Genomic DNA, 26909 nt, shown 5'->3' on the forward strand with positions numbered 1-26909 from the left:
TATTATCATTATTATTATTATTATTATTATTATTATTAAAAAACTCCTAACATTTAAATTCAAATTAAAAATAAAAGAAATATGTAGAATACGCTATTTAAATTACTGTAATAATTTTTACTTACATAATAATGTCTCAGCTGCTAATTGGACAAAGTGTATCTGCAACTACAACTGCATCTTCCGTGTTTTTCAAGAATTTGTGCGATGTTCTTGCTTCAGCTAATAGGCTATTCCTTTATGGAAATTATAGAACAGTAAATTCAAGGACTTTCTGGAGAGGCATACAGGTCGTTCCATCCCTGACGAATCCACTTTGGAAAATAACTATTTATCTGTATGCTACGATAACACTCTGATAAGAATCAGGGATCAAGTTCAAGGGAAGAAGATTTTTCTTTCCATCGATGAGACACCCGACGTGAAGACCCGGTGCGAAGCTGATGTCATCGTGGGGACGTCAGAAGTAGAGGGGCCAGATAAAATATATCTGCTATTTTATTCTTGTTTTCTACTTTTCTAACATTGTGAAAAATTAAGTATGTATGCCTCCTAATTCAATAATCTTTATTCTATAACTTTTGTACAATAATTTAATACTTACTTTAATACTTACTGGCTTTTAAGGTACCCGGAGGTTCTTTGCCGCCCTCACATAAGTCCGCCATTGGTCCCTATCCTGAACAAGATTAATCCAGTCTCTATCATCATATCCCACCTCTCTCAAATCCATTTTAATATTATCTTCCCATCTACGTCTCGGCCTCCCCAAAGGTCTTTTTCCCTCCGGCCTCTCAACTAACACTCTATATTATAGATTTATTAATTTGTCATACAGAATAATATCTGTAATATTGACAATTAATATTTCAGGAGAAAAATTCGCTCCGGCGCCGGGGATCGAATCCCGGCCACACAAGTCACTCAGCTGAGTGCGCTCCTAATATAATGGCGGTTGACATTGGACATATACGTCAACATATATGCCTAACTTGGAGTCAGACCACAAAGGGAAACATTGAAGGAGGAAGGTTTGATCCGGTGCTGTGGATTGAATTCGGCGTAGCTCAGTGGTCAGAGCGCTTGGTACGTAGACCAAGGACCCGGGTTCCATCCCCGGCGCCGGAACGAATTTTTCTCCTCAAATATTAATTAACACTCTATATGCATATCTGGATTCGCCCATACGTGCTACATGCCCTGCCCATCTCAAACGTCTGGATTTAATGTTCCTAATTATGTCAGGTGAAGAATACAATGCGTGCAGTTCTGTATTGTGTAACTTTCTCCATTCTCCTGTAACTTCATCCCGCTTAGCCCCAAATATTTTCCTAAGCACCTTATTCTCAAACACCCTTAACCTCTGTTCCTCTCTCAAAGTGACAGTCCAAGTTTCACAACCATACAGAACAACCGGTAATATAACTGTTTTATAAATTCTAACTTTCAGATTTTTTGACAGCAGACTGGATGATAAAAGCTTCTCAACCGAATAATAACAGGCATTTCCCATATTTATTCTGTGTTTAATTTCCTCCCGACTGTCATTTATATTTGTTACTGTAGCTCCAAGATACTTCAACTTATCCACCTCTTCAAAAGATAAATTTCCAATTTTTATATTTCCAGTTCGTACAATATGCTCGTCTTTTCGGGATTTACTTCCACACCTATCTCTTTACTTGCTTCCAGTAAAATTCCCGTGTTTTCCCTAATCGTTTGTACAATAATTTAATATAAACAATTATTAATAAAATAAAAAGGCCATTTTTTTGTAATTATCAGACCATTTTCATTAAATTTTAGAATCATTTATAGATCATTTTTTCAAGAATTTTTAGGTCACCAAAATTCGAGCCCTGCTAATGATCAACGACTGCCTATTCTTTCCGTAATTGTTTTTAGTATTGTATTAAATTAATAAAAACTTAATATTTCGCTAACAAATTGTAAGTTCCCTTACTGCGGATGCTTTCTTTGTGACCGAATACCAACTTAGTGAAGCTATCATTATTATTAACGCATGAAGAATCGATCTTGCATTAACAGGTCGGAAATCGAATAAGATGTATCGCTGTTTGGCGTGACATGCCGGTTGCTAGGCAATGTTGTTTATACCTCTTGCTGAGCGAGCAACTAACCCAGTAATAGATACGGTTGGAATTATTCAAGAACCGTCCAATACCGATACAGAAATAAATAATTTCAACCTTCAATCCATTCCGAATGCACAATTAACTTTATTTCTCATTGTCAGTCGTATGCCGATGGTTTCCGATCAAATGACGGGTTTCGATCATCGGCAGGTCCTGTAAATTTCTCATAGAAAATTGCATTATTCGGATCTAAAATCAAATACCTTACTATAATAATACCGGACAGCTGTATACTAGTAGCATTGTCGTGAGTGCGAAATATCGCGGACCTGACATCTAGATTAGATTAGATTTAGATTAGATTAGATTAGATTTAGATTAGATTAGATTTATTTATTTAACCTGGTAGAGATAAGGCCGTCAGGCCTTCTCTGCCCCTCTACCAGGGGATTACAACTATAACATGAACAATAAGATTACAATTAATATTAAATTTACAATTACAATTACAATAAAAATTAAAGTACGGCAAGAATACCTGATTAATGAAAGCTAGACATTTTATCATAGAAGTTAAGAACAAAGAATATTTTTGTATTTACTAAATTACAAATTAAACCTACAATAACAAAATTCTATAGTGATGAAATTACCGGATATTGAGATATTTTGTGGTAGATTAAAAGAACTATTTACAAGAAACCATGTCTGAACGAGTCTCAATTACTGACCAAGTGCCTAGTAAGTTTGCGTTTGAATTGAATTTTATTTCGACAGTCCCTGATGCTAGCAGGTAACGAATTCCAGAGTCTTGGCAGGGCTATTGTGAAAGAGGATGAGTATGAGGAGGTGCGATGGGATGGTATTGTTAGTATTGTTTCATGGCGAGAGCGTGTGTTCAGATTGTGGTGGGAAGAAAGGTAAGTGAAGCGAGACGACAGGTACGAAGGAATAGAAGAGTTCAAGATTTCGAAGAGAAAGAGAAGTGAATGTAAATTTCTTTTCTTATCTAGTTTAAGCCAACCTATTGCTTCCAGGGATGGGGTAATATGATCATATTTACGAACATTGCTTACAAAACGTACACACAAATTATGAGCACGTTGAAGTTTCATTTTGTTGTCGCTGGAAAGGTCAGTCAGTAAAATGTCAGCATAATCAAAATAGGGAAATACAAGGGTCTGCACAAGGGACTTTTTTAAGCAAGAGGGAAGATGAACATTTATCCTTTTTAGCACATGAATAATAGAATATACTTTTCTGCAGGTTTCTGTGATTTGCATATCCCAGTTGAGATTATTATCCATGTGAATGCCAAGATTTTTTACCGAAGAACTGAAAGGGATATGCACTGTACTTACTTTAACGGGGGAAATGTCGAGGTGCTTTACAGCGTCGGTTTGCCGTTTGTGTCCTAATATGATTGCTTGTGTCTTTCCAGGATTGATATTAAGATGGAATTTCTTTGTCCATGTCACAATCGAGTCAATGTCTTCGTTCAATTTATCTATAGCGTCATTTATTCGATCTAAGCGGGAAGAGATGTAGCATTGAAGGTCGTCAGCATACAAGTGATAGTTACAATGCCTTACATGAGATGTAATATCACTGATATATATTGTGAACAACAATGGTCCGAGTACCGAACCCTAGCGGAGCGGGATGGAATTACGTCCACATATACAAATATTAACATAGCGGGATTCGGACTATTGTTTAAAACGTGAGTTACTAATGTGGAATTACTATATATGAAACATTTAAGAAATGTTGAATAGTATTTAATGTAAAATTATTACCTTATATCAGAGCTGCATATTATGAGAATATTGCATACTTCATATTACTTTCCGTAATTATTAATTGTTACATATTTTTTTCTTTGTTTTAGTGAGACAAAATCAGTTGTGACATTAGGAATGAATTTACAATAATGCTTTATATAACCATTGTTGACAACTGCAAAGATAAAAATGGTAGTATTCTGATGCTTGTGATAATTATTAGTAAAGGCATGTAGACAACAATAATTTGCTAACACCTTAAAATTTCCAATATATTTTAACTTCTATTCATTTATTAGGAATAAATAAAAAACTAATTTTTATTGTTCTATCAACACAGAGACAAAGGCATTAGGCCTAATAACCAGGGAAAGGATTTATATGTAAATACATATTTACTTATAAAGCTAATATAATTTATATTTTGCATTATCTTTATGTTTCACAATGTGTAGGGTTGAAAAATCCTACTTTTATTTTCCATATTTTTCCATATTTTAGAGTTTAGTACATATTTTCGTTAATTTCCATATATTTTCCATATTTCATATAAAACAGTCCATATTATATTAGGTTTAACAATAAAACAAAACAAAATTCCATTAACTTTTAAAAATACATTTCAACAATAGAGATTTAAACACATGTTCAGTAATCCCTTTAACATCAGAGTTATTTGAAAATTAGCAGTCCTATCAACAATGGGAAAGTAAGTTACAAAACTGTATTAATTTAATTTAAAATTTTTAACAGACTTCAGTTGTGCAGCTCAACAGTTAAATGCCAGTCAGAGTACACATAGGTTCAGTTTTGTAAATCATACTATAAAGACGGTAAATATGCCAAAAGTACGTCATTCAGTCAATTTAAAATCAAAACTAACAAGTTACATTTCAGAATTTAAAGAAGATGGTTTATCAACTGACAATAAAATATTATTTTGTAATTTGTGTCAGTGTGCAGTATCATCTACACAAAAGTTCCTGGTGCAACAACACATTACAACTAGTAAACATCAGGCCAACAAACAACTAAATTCCAAGCAGAGACAATTGTTTTTAACACAACCAACAACATCGAATGTAAGATCTGAGTTTAACATCGACCTGTGCCGTTCTCTCATCTCTGCTGATATTCCTCTCTACAAACTAAAGAATAAGGTCTTCAGGGAATTCCTTGAAAAATATACTCAACATACAATCCCGGATGAGTCAACACTTAGGAAGACGTATGCTCCATCCATCTACGATGAGACAATACAGAAGATAAGAGATGAAATTAAAGATAGTTCAATTTGGGTTTCCATTGATGAGACTCCCGACAAAGAAGGTAGACTTGTTGGTAATGTAGTTATCGGTTTGTTAAGTGAACAATATTCTGAACGAATTCTTTTACATTGTGATGTTCTAGAAAAGTGCAATAACAAAACTATAGTTAAACTGTTCAACGAAGCTATGGGTATCCTGTGGCCAAAGGGTATTATGTACGATAATGTGTTATTCTTTATTAGCGATGCTGCCCCTTATATGGTCAAAGCTGGACAAGCATTATCTGTTGTATATCCTAAATTGACTCATTTTACTTGTGTGGCGCATGCATTTCATCGTGTGGCAGAAGTGGTCAGAGACAATTTCCCTAAAGTAGATTTGTTGATTTCATCAGTGAAAAAAGTATTTCTCAAAGCTCCCAGTAGAGTTAACGTGTTGAAAGAAATGTACCCTGAAATTCCATTGCCACCAAAGCCAATTTTAACTACATGGGGTACATGGCTAGAAGCAGTTGAATATTATGCCGAACATATAGACTCTATTAACAATGTTCTCCTTGCATTGGACTCTGAAGATGCAGTCTCAATTGATACTGCGAAAACAGTTACCTGTGACATAAGTGTGAAGAATGACTTAGCTCACATTCAGCATACATTTTCATGCATCATAAAAACGCTCAAAAGTCTCCAAAATAGGCACCTTTCACTATCTGAAAGTTTTGAAATTATAAATAGTACTGTGGAACAACTGAATCGTGGTAGAGGTAAAGTTGCAGATGCAGTAAGAGCTAAGGTGGACACTGTACTTTCAAAAAACCCTGGATATGAAGAACTACAAAAGGTTGTTGCTGTGATGAGTGGTGAATCAACAGTGAAGATTAACTTGGACTTATCCCCAGCAGACATTGTGAAATTGAATTATGTACCAGTTACTTCTTGTGACGTCGAACGCTCTTTTAGTCAGTATAAATCTATCCTCAGAGACAATAGAAGAAGATTCACTTTTCAGCACTTGAAAGAAATGTTTGTAACCTATTGTTATGGTAACAGACAATAAAAATTGTGTTTTGTTGAAACTACATTGGAAGATAAGGTACGTCCATTATATTTTTTGTTTAGTTTGATTAAAATGTACCAATATTTAACGTACATAGTCATTTTTTTATAATTTTAAGTCCATATTTAATTCCATATTTTGGTAAAAATCCATATTTAATTCCATATTTTGGTAAAAATAACTACATATATATTTACATATTTCATATATTTTTAGTCCATATAAATCCTTTCCCTGCTAATAACGAATTTTGTTGACTCACATTTTATGATCCCTCGGAAATCGAAAGTACGATTTGGAGCAATTTGTAATGCTGCAATTGTCACAATTATAAACAGCACACATACACCCTGACATTTTAACACAACACTAATTAATAAAACTATTAACTAGCCCAGCAACAATATACATTGCAGTTGATTACAGCTTGTTTCGCGAGTATCTCCACACCGGCAGGTAGGTAGCAGCACCAGCGTCGTTCGCACGCAAAACTGCTAGCTGTCCGGTATTATTATAGTAAGGTATTTGCTAAAAGCTCAGGATTTGAGAATGAAGTCTTTACCGGTACTTATTTTTCTCCTCAAAATTATAAGCAATATCTGAATTTAGCTTCAAAACTAAATTTGTTCTAAAATGTCCTGCAACTGCACTTTCTCCTTCTGTATAAAAACACACAAAGAATGAAGTTCGATTAGCATACCAGTTTTTTGGAGGCGACAATCACATCAGTATTGAGGAGAAATGTAGCGATAGGCCTAACTGCTACTAAGTCGTAGGGTTTATACACAAAACTGGAGCTGGCACGGTGGTTTACTGGCTAGGTACTGAACTTGTAATCCTGTTCGATCCCAAGCATACCTCCGATTTATGCAAGCCCGTGGTTCAGGTAACACAGATGTTTTCCTCGAGAACTTCGGTTTTCGTGTAGCATCCCAAGAAATCTCCATCATCATCATCATCATCGCATCTCATCTTATCGCGTATGTAGCGTAGATCAGCCTCCTATGGCGCACCCTGGGTAACGACGCTGTCGGTAAAGTGGTCTACATAACTGGTTTCATATAAGTGAATGACAGTCAAATAATTGCCAACTTACATTGCGCCTCTAATTTAGTACAATGTGTTTGAGTCTAAAAAGAAACAAAAAAAAAAAGCAGCAAAACAGTATAACGTGGTCTGTTGTGACGAGAATCCAAGGTTCCGCATAGCGGTAAGGCATCATGTCACAAAACGTTCACGCTGAGTATTTCTGACAAAGTAGACATTATTCAACGCCTTGAAAACGGCGCAGATATTAAGGATATTGCTGGAGACTTTAAGGTAACATTTATTTCTTTATTCCTTTATTTCTTTCTTTCTTTCTTGTTCATTTAATCCTCTATTTATTATTGTATTTTATAGATATATTCTAGGAAATACAATTAATTTGTATCAACGTATTATCAGATTCACTTTTTTTAATGAATTAACAGAGCTTAAATACCCATTCCCATATGATCGATTTTTTCCTCTCCATAATATTATTTCTGGATTTTCATGCTGTGCCTAATATGATGCTTGCCGATTGCAGGGAATTTTCTCCGCGTGTTACATCCAGGTAGACAATAGTTTTCTCCTATAGTATATCGATGGTGCAGTGTACTGGATTAGGCACATTGCCCTCCAATATTTTATACAATTTTTTACAATGTGATTGGGAGAAATCTGAGAAGAATATCCCTGTTTACGTCCTATCATTGTTAATTATTAGTTCTTAACTTGTATTAATATAATGCTTTCGATAGCAAATTTATGCCGTTCTAAAAGAGAGAAACATGTTTTATCATTTAATAGTTCCATGAAAACATTAGTAAAACATATTTAAGGAACAGAATTCATTAATTCTTCTGTAAGATTTCGTAAGGAAGCACAAGGGCTATAAGTCATGGCTCGAATACAACTTACCCAGCGTCTGCCCGAGCTCGTGGATGTGTATTATTGACTGCACCTCTTCGTCTGGCGGAAGAAAAACTCCATTTGGCCACATCGCCTCGGGATTTCCATGGTTACCAGAGTATAATTCTGTACAAGAATAATTCCAAACAGTAATCATTGTTCAAATACGTTTGGCTAGAAGTCATTACAATTTTCTCTTGAAAAGGTCACAAGGTCACATAATTATTTTCACGGGAGGTAATATAAACTAAAACAATAAAGAAACGTTTAGTGAACATAGGCCTATGTCCTAAAATAAATTACGACGTCACAAAAAATATGCAATCTAAAATCAGTAGCTATTCCGAAAGCTACACATTTTTATTGCTTACTTTCTGGTTACTATACGCTTACCAATATGTAATTTATATTGTATACATCTTTTATTGTTATTATCAATCCCAAGATTATTTTAAGAACGATTAATATTATTCATGTTTGTTTTCTATGTTTTTTAAAATAATGTTTATGTGTTATGTTAATTTTCATTTGTTTTTGTAAACAATGTTCACAAAAGAACCAACACAAACAATTATTTTCGTACACAATCCACGTTACATTACCATTGGTTTGAAGTAATTTATTAAACAATGCAGGCTACAATGGAAACATGCTAAATTAATTATTAATGCACAAAAACGGATGCTCTCTAGACCAAATGATCGTATTTTAATTATTTGCATACAATAATAATTAAAAAACATATTAAAGGAATTAGTCTTGTACAAAATATATGCTCCATGGGCCAAAATGATAGCATTTTAATTATTGAAATACAATAATTGTATTTAATTATTTAATTGTATTCCAATTATTGGAATTAAGAAGTATGTTAAACGAATTATCTTTGCATCAAAAACGGATGCGTCCTGGACCAAATGATCGTATTTTAATTAATTACATCGATACTATAGCAATTTATAAACATGTTAAACGAATTATCCTTGCACCAAGATGGCCTATTGTGCACCCCGCATTATGGGATGAATGAGGATGAGGTGTACTAGCCCACCGGCCGCATGAGACCCTCACCCGCTCACTCTAAGGTCCCTCTACACCTCCCCGCCTTAAGTTCATACCGCCAAGGTGACCAAGCAGCAGAGGATCCATTCTGACAGCCCTTCTAAGGTGTCGAAGCGCCTAATGACTGAATCCTGGCAGAGATATTGTGGAAGACTTGGAACCCAGAGAAGGTTTCGGAGAGGACGCCCCTCTGCAAGCGGACGAAGACATGCGTCATGATCTGAATATGTCTATGGACTGCTGAAGATGAATGATATGTAATCTAAATTCTTTTTCTACAGGGAAAAGGAAGGAAAATGGACAGTGGCAATGAAAATTACAACTCGGTATTTGCCAAAGTAACTGTGAAAATCACAGTCACGTTGGTTGGTCCTGGGACTTGAACCGCGAACCTTCCGAATGCGAGTCCCGTGCGGAACACATGAGCCACCTCGCTCAGTTAATCCATGCTATGGCCATATCTTCATAAACATTTTTAAGCACCTGTGAATGTTTGTAATGGTCTTCTTATCCGTAAAAATAAATTTTTCTATCACAGTTCTCTGTTTTGAAAGTCTGATACTTCGTGCGCAGTCGCCATTTTGAACACTAACTGCATCACTGCCATCTAACGGTCCAATGAAAAGCGATCGCAAAAAACAAATGTAGTGCATTACTTACTTATTGAACCATTTTATATTTAATTACTTCATAATTTCATCTAGTATTTTTTTTAATTCACTGTTAATTCTTCAGCATCTCTTAGTGTTTTCCGGTTGTGCTCACTGACGGCGTTACTTATCAACAATGTTACGTTGAAACATGTGTTCAGGTTTCTGCCCAGCGACAGTCCTGATATAGGCTATTGTATTTTATATTTTGAAGATTGGTTAATTAATAACCAGGCACACTCACAATCACACTCACATTCATACAAATTTCCAGACTCTAGACACTCAGGGAACTTTTCTTCTTCAAGGAAAATTCACTGAGAGCTGAGCCCAGGAATCGAACCCGGCATCTGGAAGACAGCACGCTGGCCAACAGATAACTGAGATACTCATTGTTAATTGTTTTTATTTATAAGAGTAGGCCATGACTAATCGAGTGTCTATACTGGGTGTTCATTTCAAAGTGTGTCATGACGTCACTGTTGTTGGGTTACCGATTTGAAGCGAGTTTCAGTTTATATGTTAGAGAAGTTGCCTATTATTTAAGGCGTTCTTCAATCTGAACTTGAGAACGTGTACGGTATAACTTGAACGTCGTAGCAACAGATGGCGGTCTGTACGGTCTGTGTGCTACCATAACCTCTTTCGAACTGTGTTTTGCGCCGGCAAGTCGTACGCAGGGTATTTGTTATCATCGGTTGCGTACGGTAACATTCCACAACACAAATCAAATGCTCCGTGTCCATGTTGACCGTCGAAGTTAATGTCAACAAATACGTAAGTAATCGTCTTAACCCTCTCCCCATATCCCGACAGCACGTATTTCCAAACAGTTCACATTCCTGCCACTACCGGCGTTACCGTACGTATCGGCACGTACTCTTCAGAATGAACGCCGTACTTGCTAGCCAACTTCTCTGCCTCTTAGATTATACACCTGAGCTGCGGAAGTGTAGGAAGATTGAATTCTCTAGGCTCATCAGCTAGCCACATGACGGCATACAGCGAGCCAAGACACATTTTGAACTGAACACCCAGTATAAGATCTCACGCTCAAAGGAGTGGAGACCCACAAGCTACAAGTAATGCCAAAGATGTTGCTTCACTAGTTTGCCAGTATGGAGTGTTGTGTAAATCTACTATATGGAACTGTTATCCCGAACCTTTAGAGCAGCGTTTCTCAAACTATGGTCCGCGGACCACCTGTGGTCCTTGAGGTCTGCCCTTGTGGTCCTTCAAAAAAGACAGAAGAAAAAATAAAATTCAAACGAATTGCGTATTACATTATAGCTGAAAATCTCAGAGATTGGAAATTACACATGGCAACCGCTTTCACTTTTTCTCCCAGTACTGACATTTTATGAAATTTATTACCTTACACTTCTATCGACTTCTCACTCTACTCTCAGCAACAAAAGAGGGATTTAAAGCACTATGAACGTGGTGTTTCTCGCCATCTTTTCCCTGCACTTCTGGTGCTGCACCTGTAACCCAGCCAGGGACCACCCAAATTCATTACAGAGGACCAAAGTACCGAACCTTTTCATGTATTTATGACTTTAAATCTTTCTTATGTGGTACACGCTAGTAGTTGTCCATGTCTCTGTTAAATAGTGCCCATTATACATAATGAAAAACTGGCTTCGATCCGGATCTTTGAAAACAAAGGAACGTGATGATATGCTTCATTTAGGCACTGCTAATAGTTCAGAAGCTGTGTGTGAAAATATTAATGTCAATGATTCTAGTGTCATTAAAGAAATATCTAGTCATTCAGATATAGGTCTAGAACAACTGTGTAAGAATCGACAGGCTCATTCATCTCACTAATGTGAGTACCAATATTTATTTTATTATTATTTTTTTAGTTAATAAGTTAAAGGTAATCCAAATTCTAATAGCCTTCAATTATTAAAAAAAAACGAAAATAAATTTTCTTCTAGTAACATTAACTTAAATAGCTAATACTAATATATAATTAATTGAATTAAATTAATTTTAATTAATTGATTCTAATCTATACTAATAATAAATCTGTAGCCGAAATTTTTCTGGTAATTTTCGATTTTCCAAAAATAATTGGTCCTAACATATACAATTTAACCACCCTGAAACCGAAAATCGCTTTTTTGAAATTTTTGTTTGTATGTCTGTCTGTCTGTCTGTATGTTTGTTACCTTTTCACGCGATAATGGCTGAACGGATTTCGATGAAAATTGGACTATAAATTAAGTTCGTTGTAACTTAGATTTTAGGCTATATGGCATTCAAAATACGTACATTATTTAAAAAGGGGGTTATAAGGGGGCCTGAATTAAATAAATCGAAATATCTCGCTTATTATTGATTTTTGTGAAAAATGTTACATAACAAAAGTTTTTTAAAAATAATTTGCGATAAGTTTTATTCCTTGAAAAATTTTGATAGGACTGATATTTAATGAGATAAATGAGTTTTAAAATTAAAATAACTGCCATCTAAGGCCGTGTAATGAATTAAAAAACAAATGACTTCGTCTATAAGGGGCCTTGGACAGCAACAATCGAAAGCTATAAAAGATAGCCTACAGATAATGTTTCTGTGTTTGTATGAAGTAATATCAGAAGCTAAATTAACCGATTTGTATAATTAATTATTAATTCACCATTGGAAAGTGTAGTTTCTCTAGATGGACATAATGCTATAATGTTATCACAGTAACTTCTGAGTGAATCGAGGACAGGTAAGATTAAAATAGCTTCTTATGCACAGAAAACTTGATAGGCTCTTCTGTACATTCGTTTCCTGTATTTCCTAAAATAATTTTTATGACCAAATGAGTGGTCTCTGGATCAAAATGATCGCATTTTAATTATGAAAATACAATTTAAATTAAGTAACATAATAAATGATTTATCCTTATCAAACACGAATGTTCCCTGGATCAAATGTCCTATTTTAATTATGTAATTACTTTATATTTATTTCTAACTGGTGCAGCGGAGCGCACGGGTACGGCTAGTTTAAAATATAATTATACTGGTATTAAAATATGCTACAAAAATTATAAATTTACTTTCGAAGGAACAAGAGTAAGGTGGTCCGCGGAACTGTTCTGACTTAAAAAAGTGGTCTCCACTTCAAAAAAGTTTGAGAAACGCTGCTTTAGAGAAATAGCCTACAGAACTACAGCATCCCTACCATCAACAGTGATGTTTATAATAAAATAACAGTCGATGCTTCCAGTTTTGTCTGTAGTCACTAATTCTTAAACAGAAACAAAACATGTCCCAAAGATCTCTTTCGGGACAACAAGACACATTACCGAAAAAAGAGACGTTTCCGTATTTTACAATGATTGAGACATACTGACCTGTTAGAAATCCTTGGTAATGCGGCGAAATCGCCAACAGCGACGACTGAGGGGCGGGTACCGGAAGGGCCGAACTCCCTACCACAAGGAGCACCGCAAGAACTCCCAGCCGCTGTGAGCAGAGAGACAGTACAGGGAAATGCGACACAGAACTTGGTGCAATAGCTAGGGTTGGAAATGTGTTGCTGTGTGGTAAGGTGTTGAGGATAATAATGTATGAGGGTGAATAACGGGTTCAAGTTAGGGACAAGAATGTAATTTGAGAACTGGACAGTATAGTATAGAAATCTGTAAATAGTGATGGTGAGTCCCTGAATACAGAAATGTGAAGGGCCATCACCACTTGTAGGTTTGCTTAAGACAATATATTATATCATATCGTACCGTACCGTATCATATCATATCATATCATATCATATCATATCATATCATATCATATCATATCATATCATATCATATCATATCATATCATATCATATCATATCATATCATCAAGTAACACAACAAATATTTGTTATGCCGGATCAACTATTGAAGTTGAAATTCTTACTCCAGGAATCCGTAATGCAAACAAGATTGATACTACTTACTTACTTACTGGCTTTTAAGGACCCCGGAGGTTCATTGCCTCCCTCACACAAGCCCGCCATCGGTCCCTATCCTGAGCAAGATTAATCCATTCTCTATCATCATATCCCACCTCCCTCAAACCCATTTTAATATTATCCTCCCATCTACGTCTCGGCGGCCTCCCTAAAGGTCTTTTTCCCTCCGGTCTCCCAACTAACACTCTACATGCATTTCTGGATTCGCCCAAACGTGCTACATGCCCTGCCCATCTCAAACGTCTGGATTTAATGTTCCTAACTATGTCAGGTGAAGAATACAATGCGTGCAGTTCTGTGTTGTGTAACTTTCACCATTCTCTTGTAACTTCATCCCTCTTAGCCCCAAATATTTTCCTAAGCACCTTATTCTCAAACACCCGTAGTCTCTGTTCCTCTTTCAAAGTAAGAGTCCAAGTCCAAGTTTCACAACCATACAGAAGAACCGGTAATATAACTGTTTTATAAATTCTAACTTTCAGATTTTTCGACAGCAGACTGGATGATAAAAGTTTCTCAACCGAATAATAACAGGCATTTCCCATATTTATTCTGTGTTTAATTTCCTCCCGAGTATCATTTATATTTGTTACTGTTGCACCCAGATATTTGAACTTCTCCAACTCTTCAAAAGATAAATTTCCAATTTTTATATTTCCATTTCGTACAATATTCTGGTCACGAGACATAATCATATACTTTGTCTTTTCGGGATTTACTTCCAAATCTATATCTTAGTTGCTTCCAGCAAAATTCCCGTGTTTTCCCTAATCGTTTGTAGATTTTCTCCTAACATATTGACGTCATCCGCATAGACAAGCAGCTGATGTAACCCGTTCAATTCCAAACTCTCTCTGTTATCCTGAACTTCCCTAATGGCATACTCTAGAGCAAAGTTAAAAAGTAAAGGTGATAGTGCATCTCCTTGCTTTAGTCCACAGTGAATTGATTGATACAACTATGGAACTTAAATTTGTAAATCATGTTAATGAAAAAAAGTGTGTTGACATAAAGAAGTTATTTAAAGTACTCTGACATATCTTCAGAAGAAGCTAGAATAATTTATGGAGACCAGTGAACAATATTATTGTTCTTGTATGTCTTAATAAGTTAAGTGTCATTGTGTGTTGCAGTGAACAATATATAATACTATTGTTCTCGTATGTCTTATTAAATGAGTTCCAGTGAACAATACTATTGTTCTTGTATGTCTTCATTGAGTATTATTGAAAAAATTGGGTGGTAAAAAAGAACAGATGCATTTATAATTATGAAAATTCCTTTCCTGCATAGTAAGATCTAAATTTAAAAGGATAACAGAATTTTGATTAGTAGTATTAGTAAAAACATTTTGAAAGTGATGGAAAAGTTCTGTAGATGTTGACTTTTGTGAAAATTTGTTATTTTCAGGGTCTATTTAAGGATGGTACTTACTTATAAAATAATATGTATAATTTAAGGATGGTACTTACTTATAAAATAATATGTATAATATCATAATCTATTTCTATTATTCTCTTTTCAGTAAATATATAATACTGTAAAAATACTGTGTTTGAATTGAGAGTTAATTAAAAAAATATGTCTACTGAAAAATTTGATTTCTGTAGATGTCAAGTTTTGTAAAAACGCCCCTCATATCATAATGGTGTCCAGTTAATCATAAAATTAATTTTCTGAAACATGTATTTGAGGAGCTTGGTATCAAAGTTGGACAACTCCACTTTTGCTTTTTTTACAGGAGAGGCGAAAAACTAGATTCTTGGAAACCAATGTCACCGTTATACGTACATTTTTTTTAAACATTCTCATGGGTTACAGAAATATTTTATCAGTCTCAAAATGTAATTGTAATTAATATTCTGATCTAAATTTAAGTTTAAAAAGTGGAGTTGTCCATCTCTGAAACTAAGTCACGGAGTTGTCTGTTTTTGAAACCAAACGAAGCCATATTTATCTACTTTTGAATTTAAGTCTCTTCTAACTCGGTTTCAAAACAAATTTACGTAAAACAGTACTTATTCATCCACAAACCGATTATATAAACAATCAGCCATGTTGGATTCGCAATGCATGATGGGAGAAGTTGGTACGAGTGTGGGCTTCTCATTGGCTACTGAAGGAATTGTCCTAATTTGAAACCAAGCCACAGTGGAGTTGTCTACATTTTGATTCTAAAGCGCACAATTAAGTGCTATTTTCGCACTGCTCTGTCCGTTTTTGAACCTAAACAGTTCCAGAATCGCATTCAGCACAGAAAATTCTATGAGAAACAATCAATATCTCGAAATCGCAAAAAAATTGAGTTGTTTAACTTTGATCCTATGCTCCTCATTTATTTTTTTATAGCCTACACAATTTACTTATATATCTAAGAACAATTTTAATAGAAAATATGCTAGCTTTAGAAGCAAAATTGACATATTTGTAAAATTACTCCATTATTGGTAAACAAAACGTTTGTAAAGTTTAGAGACAAAATATAATCATTTGTAAAGATCTGACTTTCTTTATAAAGTTCAACTTTACTAACTCAGATTATGAAACAGAAGTTTAATTATTTACAATTTACAAGAATTCCAAACATTGTGAAACAAATCCCTGGAGATATGATCAGCATAAAGCAAGGTCAACACTTAACACTTTCTCTCTTATACCGAATTTTGCACACCTCTACTCCCTCTTACTTATCTGTCCGATTCCACAGTCTTTCTCGGTATCATAACTTAAATACTCGGTCACAATATGATAACACGCTAGAAATACCACTGCACACATCATCTCTTTATTCTTCATCTTTCACTGTTGCTACTTCTCGTCACTGGAATTCTCTGCCGCCTGAAGTCAAGGGCTGCCGAACTTTAATTTCCTTCAAATGTAAATTAGAAAAATATCTTATGATGAGTTGCCAGATCTAACGCGTTGCAAATATTTAATGGAATGTGTTCCACTGTATTTATTTTTATTATCTAAATCGTGTTTATTTATCACTTAACACCAATATGTATCCCACTGTGTTGTTGTTTTTTTATTATTAATCTATTTTTATGTACATTTTATTCAATTGTCGGTTTCTGGTTTAATTATGTAAATCCTACTCAATTGTAATCTAATACTAATATGTATACTAATGTGTACATTTTTTTATTGAATTATCGACTTCTGTTTTTATGTGATTCGTATTTGATTCTAAAAAAATTAATATGTATTCCACTATGTTTATTTTTTATTTTATGAGGTAAATTTTATGTAACTACCTCTTTTGATCTCATTATGTACCTAAATTGTATCAGTATGTAATTACTTAATTCCGATCCAGTTTTATGTTCAACTGTGTAAGCAAGTTTTAATTCTGGTTGAGTGTAAGAGAAGGCCTTACGGCCTTAACTCTGCCAGGATAAATAAAGCCATTATTATTATTATTATTATTATTATTATTATTATTATTATTATTATTATTATTAAAACACAGTAGGATGGACACAAGAAAAAGGATACACATAGCACTCTTTTTTTACATATCGACAATCGAACCTACGACCACCAGAACTGCAGTCCTACTGAGCCACAACTTGGGATATAGTCTTCAGCTACTAACAATAAAATAATGTATATTCAGAGGATATGCCTCTCTCTCTCTGTACAAATAATCAACAGAGGAAAAATCCAGTACAACCTGTGCTGTAGACTGTAGAGGAAGTCCTTCATGATTTTAGTGCGAATTCCGATACAGTTTTATTTTCTAACAAAATGAATTATTACGCCGTCTTCGAAAGCTAAATCCTTCGCAGCTAAACAAGACAGACTTCCCACCTACACCTTATCCTTGGCCTAAGAGCAATTTCCGAAGAACTGGAGCAGTGACTGTGTTCCCCGGTGCAGTGTCTTTGAGACAGCTGAAATTTGCAGGTGTAATTGACGGGGAGTGTACTGAGAACAGCGGACAGCCATAAATTATCACGTTCGTTCGCATTTCGTCATCACCACGTGCAGCTAGTTTCCTGCAGCATACCAGCCGCAGAAAAAATTCTGCACTCGAAGATATCGCCAAACAGTTTGTGACACTGCATTTCACTCCCAGCTAGGTCTAGTGAACCACTTCACACGTATCCCTGACGAATTGATAATTGTGGCACCTGCAGTCGACCATCAGATCCTGGGACATAACAATTATATTCATCTACCACAGTGTTTCTCAGACTATGGTCCGCGGACAGTGGGACGAATTGCGATTCTAGCCGGAACAAAATCAATTTTCACATGTTGTCATTTTTATGCGTGTCCTATCTCAAGTTGTTGCTAATGAATCACAGAATGCTTATCTATGAGAGAGAAGCTTCGACACTAAACATACGGACGTCAAACAATGATGATGACGAGGATTCCCCTCCGTAACCAGTTTTATTGCTCAGCCACGCTGAAATAGTGTAAGAAGCAAGCTTGTTTTCTGTGATCTGGGAGTGAAACGTTTTGTGATTCTGAAATGGAAAATGAAGAACAAGGTTGGTAGATAATTATTATATAAATTTTATGTTCATAATAACTTTGAATTTTTAGAAACGGCATATTAACTTAAGGGCGGCAAATGCGATTGTTTAAAACTATTTATCAAAGTAAACGTTGACTTATAATAGCAGAGTCACACAGAGTCACATTTATTTTTATGTCAGAATGTAGGTTTAAGTGTGCACTTTAAGACTAACCTAGTTTCATTTGCTCCTACTGACCGCTCTGCATGTGGTTAATTTTTTTCAGACTCGGAACCGCTACCGGTGATTTCGCGCTGTGATCTATTTCCAATACTTGCCAATAAAAGTGGCGACTTAGATGAACTATATAGATATGTTTTGAACAAATTATGTATTGAAACATGTGATTCTAATAGCGAGAAGTGCATTTGTAATATTTTGAAAAATATTCCAAGTAATTTTAACAGACGTTGGATGCAGTGCCACCGTAAAAAGGATTATTTTCTTAAAAAACATTGTTCTTGGCAGGTCAGAGGCAACAACAAGGATATTTTTGCAGCTGGAAAACAAGTGATTATTTCTAGATTTCGCTCTCAATTAGGGCTTCTCATTGACAAGCCGAAATCTGGTGGTCTTGGACATCAAATGATGGTGATACTGCACATCGGTTTTTGAAAACCCTCAAATTACAGCCAATATTACTGGTATTAGTAATACCTCATTCTCAGATTTTCTGTAATTTTATGCACTATTTCATGTGGATATTCAATATGTATTGGGCTTTTGATGATAAAGCCCATTTATACGTATGTACAATTATATCCATGGTACTACATGCCATCCAGCTTGCATAAAATACTGATAAATGGAGGAAAAATTGCAGAAACTGCGATACTTCCTATTGGGATGTTATTTGAAGATCCTCAAGAGACAAGACACAAAGATTTACGAAAGTACAGGTTAGATCACGCTAGGAAGCGAATTCGTGAGAGAAACTTATAAGATGTCCTACACATGTTGTTAGTATCTTCTGATCCCATCGTATCCCAGATTAATCGACATCCAAGTCCAAGAAAATCAAAACTATAAGCTGAGGTAATTAAACTGCCACAAGTACCAGCTGTGAGTGCCAACAACAGCACTGCTCAAGTGTAATCCCAAGATGAGGACGACAGTAGCGCTAGCGGGTCGACACTTCTGGAGATACAACAGACGCTTCAGATTTCTAAACATGAGTCATAGAATTTACTACATATATTACTTTTCTCTTCATAGTAGTGTGTAAAATAATTTCTGTTCACTTTAATGTTTTATTCGCAATAGTTGTATGCAATTCCTATTATTGTATGTTTTTTTAACAAATAGGCGTTATATATTAAAATAATAATTCTCATACAAATATTTCATTAAATGTCATAATAATTTACCTTCATCTTGCTATTTTCAACGATTCGAAAGGAATTTATCAATATTAGATTTTGTTCCGGCTAGAATCGCAATCCGTCCCACTGTGCACCTGTGGTCCTCGAGGTATGCCCTTGTGGTCCTTCAAAAAAGGTACAGGAAAAACTAAAATTCAAACGTATTTCGTATCACTCTATAGCTGAAACTCTCAATGACACATGGTAATCGCTCTTTCACTTTTTCTCCCAGTGCTGATATTTTATGAAATTTATTACCCTATCCCTCTGCTGACTTCCCACTCTACTCTCAACAACAAAAGAGGGATTTAAAGCACTATGACTGTGGTGTTTCTCGCCATCTTTTCCCTGCACATCTGGCGCCGCGCCTATAACCCAGCCAGGGACCACCCGAATTCATAACACATGTATTTATGACTTTCTTAACAGTTTTGCCGACACCCAGTCTGCACATTGAAATGGTCACGTACTGTACGTCGTACACAATAATACAACTCTGAGGTCACAATTTGAAACTTATTTTCCAAGTAAATATGACGAATTTTCATGGATTCGTGATCACTTTCATTGCGATATTGAAACTAACAAACTTTCATTGAGTGAAAGAGAACAGCTAATTGAAGTCTCGAATGAGACCTGACTTAAAATGAAATTCCAAGCGGAAGCTATGGTTAATTTCTGGACCTCATCACAAGTGAAAAGAGAATATAGTGAACTGTACAATGATGCTTTACAGATTATAATTCAGTTTGCTTCTACGTATCTGTGTGAGAAAGGGTTTTCATCACTAACTCTAATAAAAACAAAGTAGGCTACCGAAATCGACTCGATGTATGTGACGATCTCCAGCATACTCCAAATATAGAACTGTGCAAGAATCAGCAGACTCATCCATCGCATTAATGTGAGTACCAACATTTATTTATTTTATTTTATAAGTTAAAGATAATCCAAACTCTAATAACTAATTAATATATTAATTAATTCTACTTGAAAATATAAGTATGCTGGTATTAAAATATGCTACAAAAATGATTAAATATGCTTTCGAAGGGAACAAGAGTAAGGTGGTCCGCGGAACTGTTCTGACTTAAAAAAGTGGTCCCCACTTCGAAAAAGATTGAGAAACGTTGATCTATCACAAAATGGATGATAGCGAATGAAGACAATTTGACATTGCGAAAAAGGAAACGAGAGTGCTATCCCAATATTTTCCAAAAAAAATTCATAACTCAGGAGGCTCGGGTACAAATCCCGCTGTACCCGGAACTCATAACTTGTGTTAAGCAAGCCCGTGGTCCAGTCAACACAGTGGTTTTATTCGGGTACTCCAGTTTCCCCGTGACATCCCAATAATTCTTCTTCATCATCATCATCACTAAAAGCGCAACGTGGACCCACCGCATGCCTGTGCTATCTGACGAACCAAGTGGTCTGCGCTCTTCGCCACTAGCGACATCTCTGAGCCCTTTCGTAGGGTCTTAATAATATAACAAGTTAAGACCCTGCCATTTGACAAAAGAAATTGAACTCACTAGAGCAGTGATGTCAAAGCAAGCGCATTTTTCTGACCTTGACGTCGTGCGCGGGCAACAAGCGCTAAGTATGGAAAGAGGAAGGGTTGTGTATTTGAATAAGCAGCCTGTTGGATTAAGGAAACAGTGGTGCACAAACTTCAAACGGAAAGTGAAATTTTATGTCGTTATTTTTATATGGCTTCTTTCTGTTTGATATTATCTATATTGTCTGTGAAACAAAAGTACTAACACTGATTTATTAATATTGCACTTGTGTTTTAAATCTTAATAACATAATAGAGAGTTAAGAAGGAATATTCACACAAATTCCTTCATTCATAAAGGAAGTGATATCCCAAAAAAAGAAATTGAGTATGACATGATAAGTTCGAATTGATATTGATTCTATTTTTAGCCTTATAAAAGTAGGCCTAATCAATGAACTAATCAAAACAATATTACAGTACAAAGCAAAGTTACCTAGGTGCTGTATATGTTTTAAGTGTAACTAATATTACATAACAAAACTCTTATCGCATTATGCTTTTAAGATGATATTGTTGAGCAACTTCCTATAATCAGAATATTAAATTACTTTCTCGAAATCTGCTGAAGCTATAGAGCTGACATTTTTACAACACATGGGCACGTATCTTTTGCTTATGATGTAACAGTAGTTGCTTTGTTAATTCATTTCCTTACAAACAATTTCCATGCGAATATTTTCAAACTTTTCAATACACTATCTTCAGTAATAAGTACTGTATGTACGGTATATTAGATTTACGAAAACATTCTGTAAGGCTACTAAATAAATAGGCCAATATCTGAAAATTTCACTTTTATATAAAAAGTAGAGAAAATATTCCTTTTGAATAAAAATCAAACTTGTGAAAAATGAGCATTAAAATTAAAACTTACATCTTATAATGCACTTATACTTCTCAGGCAAATCTAAAAATTACCATGGATACAGTTTTAATAAGTTCTCTTCCCTTTATCTATTGAATCAGTGCTGGCCATCCCTGAATATACCTCGATCAAGCGGCATATACTACCCCTTTCGTCTGTCTCTTTCCTTTCCGCTGTAAAGCGCTCAGGCTCTCCTGGACTCTAAAGCGCGCGCTTTCTCCTATGGGCATCAATTGACATGACTGCACTAGAGTATGAATCCGGGATTTCAAGTGTAGTGGTTCTTCTCTCTTGGAGAAGGACCTGAAGCTAGCACCTCAGCCTGAGGTTTATTGTGCGATCTCTTTATTACTTATTTTTATGGAATGATTGTTGAAGTCCTTAGGACCCTATTCCTGTTAGTACGTGATTCACTGTTTGGTGCCATCTTATTGATTCAGCTAAGGGATCCAGGTCTAACGGAGTCTGTATGAACAGAAATGTTACTCTGTCTTCTGTCGATATTCTGCAGCCTCCTCAGATCGATGGCATCTGTCAGCAATTCACATACACTGGCATTTAAAGATATCTGAACTAGAATTTTCTGATCGTGTAAGTTAAGCGAACTTTCTAACCACGGGATGTCAGATAAAAAATTGACAAACTTTGAAATAGTTTCGCTAGTTTTCAATAGGTGACCCTATTATTGGAACGGGTAAAATACTATCAGGGAAAATGTTGATGTAGATTAAGCATAAATTATTTTCATTCTTTAACAACAGTTTTCCGCTAAATCTGCTGTTTTTCACAATCATTAGAGGGGAATAATAATAATAATAACAATAATAATAATAATAATAATAATAATAATAATAATAATAATAATAATAATCCGTGGCGCTACAACCTATAAGGGCTCAGACCGACCAGCCGGCTGCTGGCCTCATGTCCACATGCCGAAGCAGAGATGGACGATCATTCAACCAGAATGGAGGTATCGTGTGGTTAGTACGATGATCCCTCCAGCCGTTATAGCCGGCTTCATTAGAGGGGAATGGAGTTTTTAATTTTATAATGCGGGTATATGTATGTGCTATTGGCAATACTGACTGCTATCTTCGCCATCTATTCATAAAATAATAATTAAAGAACCCACACTTACACGAATTATCAATCGCTGTCGATTATTAGGGATCAGGTATCTGAACGCCAGTGCACTAAGTGCTCCTCAATCCTACGCTGACCTGAAGATCATGGCACCATAGATACCGCGATTCACCGTAGCGTCATCTGTCCGTGGGAGCTACACTCCCTGTTCTGTCGTAGTCCGTCGTGAAAGTCCTTACGCCTCTCTGGGATGTGTGCAGCTCCCAGACAGATGACATCCGTAGGCGAATCACGGTACCACACCTGCCGGACCTCCTGGTCGACCTGAAACTATTGAAGATGATAGATGAAGATGAAATTTAATGAAGGCGAAATGAATCCGAGGATCAACACCAAAAATTACTCAGAAATTCTGCGTCAAGCGGTTGAGGGGAGAAAACCTCGCAACAAAAAACCATGCAACTCGTCCGAACTAGAATTTGAACCCGGGACCTTTCGCTTTAAGTCAGAATGTTAACTGTTACTCCACTACACAGTAAGTGTAATGGTTAGCTTGCCTGGCTATGAAGCAGGAGGTTTCGGGTTCGATTCCCGGTTACACCTAAGAAATTTTTCAAGGGTATAAAATCCGGAACGAGGTCACTTCGCCTCGTGAACGAAAAAAAAATTGTGAGCCACAATAGGTGAGAAACTACAGTTGAGTCGCCTACAACCAAACTGCACTTTCTCCAAATTATGAAATATGGGATTAAGGTGTGTTTCATTGCAGAATTATGCAGGGAATGTGATAAACTGCTGGTATGAAGTCAAACTGGAATTTATCTGCCTAGCTTCAGTAGTAAAATCGCCGTTTGGAGTCTAACTGCAGTAATTTTCGTCTTTTCTGACAAGTCAGATTTTTGGATAAAGTGCAGTTTGATTCTAGGTGACTGTTAATAAAATCCTATCCATAATACCGTTGGAAACTCGAGCTAGTCTATCTCCTCCGGTAGTTACACAGCTGACTGCAAAGTGACACATGCTCTGCTGGACCCTAGTGTGGCTGTAGCGCTACGGAGTTTGTAAGAAAGAGCACACAATTCCGGAGTTTAAAACTACAGATTGGCTGAAGCGTAGTGCTGATCACACCATTCTTTTTAGTACCTAAACGAAGACAGGACTGGTGGGGTAGCCAGATGGTATTTGGCGAAATGAAACTGAAGCAGTGGCGGCTTCTCAAGGGGGTTGCAGGTTTGTACACCCTCCAGTAATGTTGCTAATCTCCCGGCTTGTTACTATTAAAAATAAAATTTTATTTTACAATTTTCGTTCATGACTATCTGCAGCTGGCGTCTTGTTTTGTACATCTGCAGGAGCCTCCGAGCCTCTTGGTTTGCAAAGATGTTGAAAACCTATGGAAGGTAGTTTATAGAGATGTTCGGCTAGTGCGGGGTCAGGGGGTTAGAGGCGTGGTCTACTGCTTTCCTCATTGAGAACGGTTTGTCGCACTCGCTGACATGGACACCAACGTCAGTGCAGAAGAAACTAAATTCACTGGGAAAGTATCTGTTTCAACTAGACATTTGTCCGAAGTAATAAGCATGAAAAATGTATTCATTCGGCTTGTGCAACGAACAGTCGCATATTTCGCATATTACTTTCTCAATCTGCATGCACACAAACGGCACAATACATAAAGGAGCTTGTATTTTGTTTTAAAGTTCTAACAGTTGTCGTTCTGACAATAAGTGCTGCTATCTCCCGATAGCCTACGAAAGCTGCATTTGAATTTTATGAACGAAAATGTTGCACCTGGTACTTGGTAGCATTCTGATGACGATTCTGTGCTTAAATGTTTTTCATTGAGGGTAAATCGCAATATAGAGAGCTCCGCCCACGACCCCTTCCACTTTTGGACTTTCTGTATAAATAGGTCTGCTTGTATTTAGTCATTTTACTTATTAATTGCATATAAATTAGCTTTATATGTATACGCCCTCAGGTATACACGGTTTTAAACTTTAAAGTAAAGTATGTTTAACTCCTTTTCGATATCCATTGTGCACCACCATATTTTCAAACTACCAGCCGCCACTGAACCGAAGATTCCCCATGGGTGTACCTTACATTCGCATTACAGTTGGAAAACCTAGAAGAAACCGAACCACGCAATGAGCCCAATCGGGATTCGAACCTAGGCACGAACGCAGCTCCGGCTCCGGAAGGCAAACGCGCTGCAGCCAGCCGGAGCCTCTCTCATATTTGCAGACATTTTATCAGCGTCACGGCCCGCACAGGTAATTCCAATCATGCACACTAAACACTCTTGCGGGGCACAACGACGCCAGGCATCTCGCCTACTGAGGCAACGCATATTGACAACGAACAAACATCAAACACTGCATCGTGGTATTAAAGCTGCACGCCTCACCTGCGTCTACACCGGAAGGCTTCACGTAACCTTGTTAACAAATCTCGCTGAAGCACATTCATACCATTTTAATGAACGAAATCACGAGTTCATTATCCCTCATGTCCAGTTCATGAAACAATTTGCGTTTAGTTTTGTGAATTAATAATTTTGTTGAGTTTCGAGATGTTTATAAACGTTTCCAACTGCGTTTATGTAAGTTAATGTGAAGTGTAATACTGTACCTACATAGCGTGTGTTTTTCTGGGTAATAAGACACAGGGATTAAACACTTTCATAAGAAACCTATGTATAAAAAAAATGAAGAAATGACAATCAGTGGGCAATGCTTACAAATTAACAGGCTTTGACAATTTGTAAAACAAGAGAACAACATTTTATGGTTGCTAAGTCAAAGCCTGATTTGAATTTGTATTTATTTTGCTAATCATTGTAACATCAAATATGATATAAACAGATAAAACTTTAGCTCGCCCCTGAAAGAGTAGAACTCGTGCTCAGGGGCGGATTCCTGAATTGAAATTAAGAAGTGTATAATACAATTTGTCTTATGTCTACTACACAATAAGAATAAAGGACATATCAAAAGTCCGCTAACACTTTCAATATTTTATTACACAAAAACTACAAATGATAGAACTTTCAAACACACGTCAGTTTCAAGTCAAACTCTCAAAGTTCTGTTTACACATTACAGAGATTCAATGTGTGAACCACGAGTGACTCGGAAAATTAACAAGCACAACTGTCGTGTTTGGGGTACACAGAAACCTCACAGAATCGTTGAACATGGGCGTGATTCACCAAAGGTGAATGTTTGAATGTTTTCTGCGCGTTGTCACAACGAAAACTGTACGGACCTTTCTTCTTCATTGAGGCTACTGTGACTGGACATTCATATCTGGACATGTTGGAGCAATGGTTGGTGCCTCAACTTAGACAAGATCTCGATGACGATTTCATCTTTCAGCAAGATGGGGCTCCGCCACATTTCCACAATGCAGTTCGTGCTTACCTGAATACGGAGATATCTGATCGTTGGATAGGACGTGCTGGAGTAAGGGACAGATGTTTCATGACATGGCCACCAAGGTCACCCGATATGACTGCATGTGACTTTTTTCTATGGGGTAACTAAAGGACCGTGTGTTTGTACCGCCTTTGCCACGTGATTTAGAGGAACTAAAAACCAGAATTCGAGAAGTTGCCGCCACGGTCACAGAGGATATGTTGAAAAGGGTATGGGAAGAGTTTGATTATCGTTTGGACATCTGCCGAGTCACTCG

The 26909-nt window shown here is 36.3% G+C and overlaps 1 protein-coding gene across 1 annotated transcript in view; it reads right to left on the bottom strand.

Annotated features, from left to right (window-relative positions):
* LOC138713891 (uncharacterized) overlaps positions 1–26909 on the bottom strand; it is a 145082-nt gene that overhangs the window by 15193 nt on the left and 102980 nt on the right. The window contains exons 2-3 of the mRNA XM_069846398.1: positions 13204–13315; positions 8149–8265 (exon numbers count right to left, since the gene is read on the bottom strand). Of these exons, the coding sequence (XP_069702499.1) occupies positions 8149–8265; positions 13204–13315 (229 nt within the window). The remainder of the gene's footprint in view (positions 1–8148; positions 8266–13203; positions 13316–26909) is intronic.

Source organism: Periplaneta americana, chromosome 14 (genome assembly GCF_040183065.1).
Source record: "Periplaneta americana isolate PAMFEO1 chromosome 14, P.americana_PAMFEO1_priV1, whole genome shotgun sequence".
Classification (NCBI taxonomy): Eukaryota; Metazoa; Arthropoda; class Insecta; order Blattodea; family Blattidae; genus Periplaneta; species Periplaneta americana.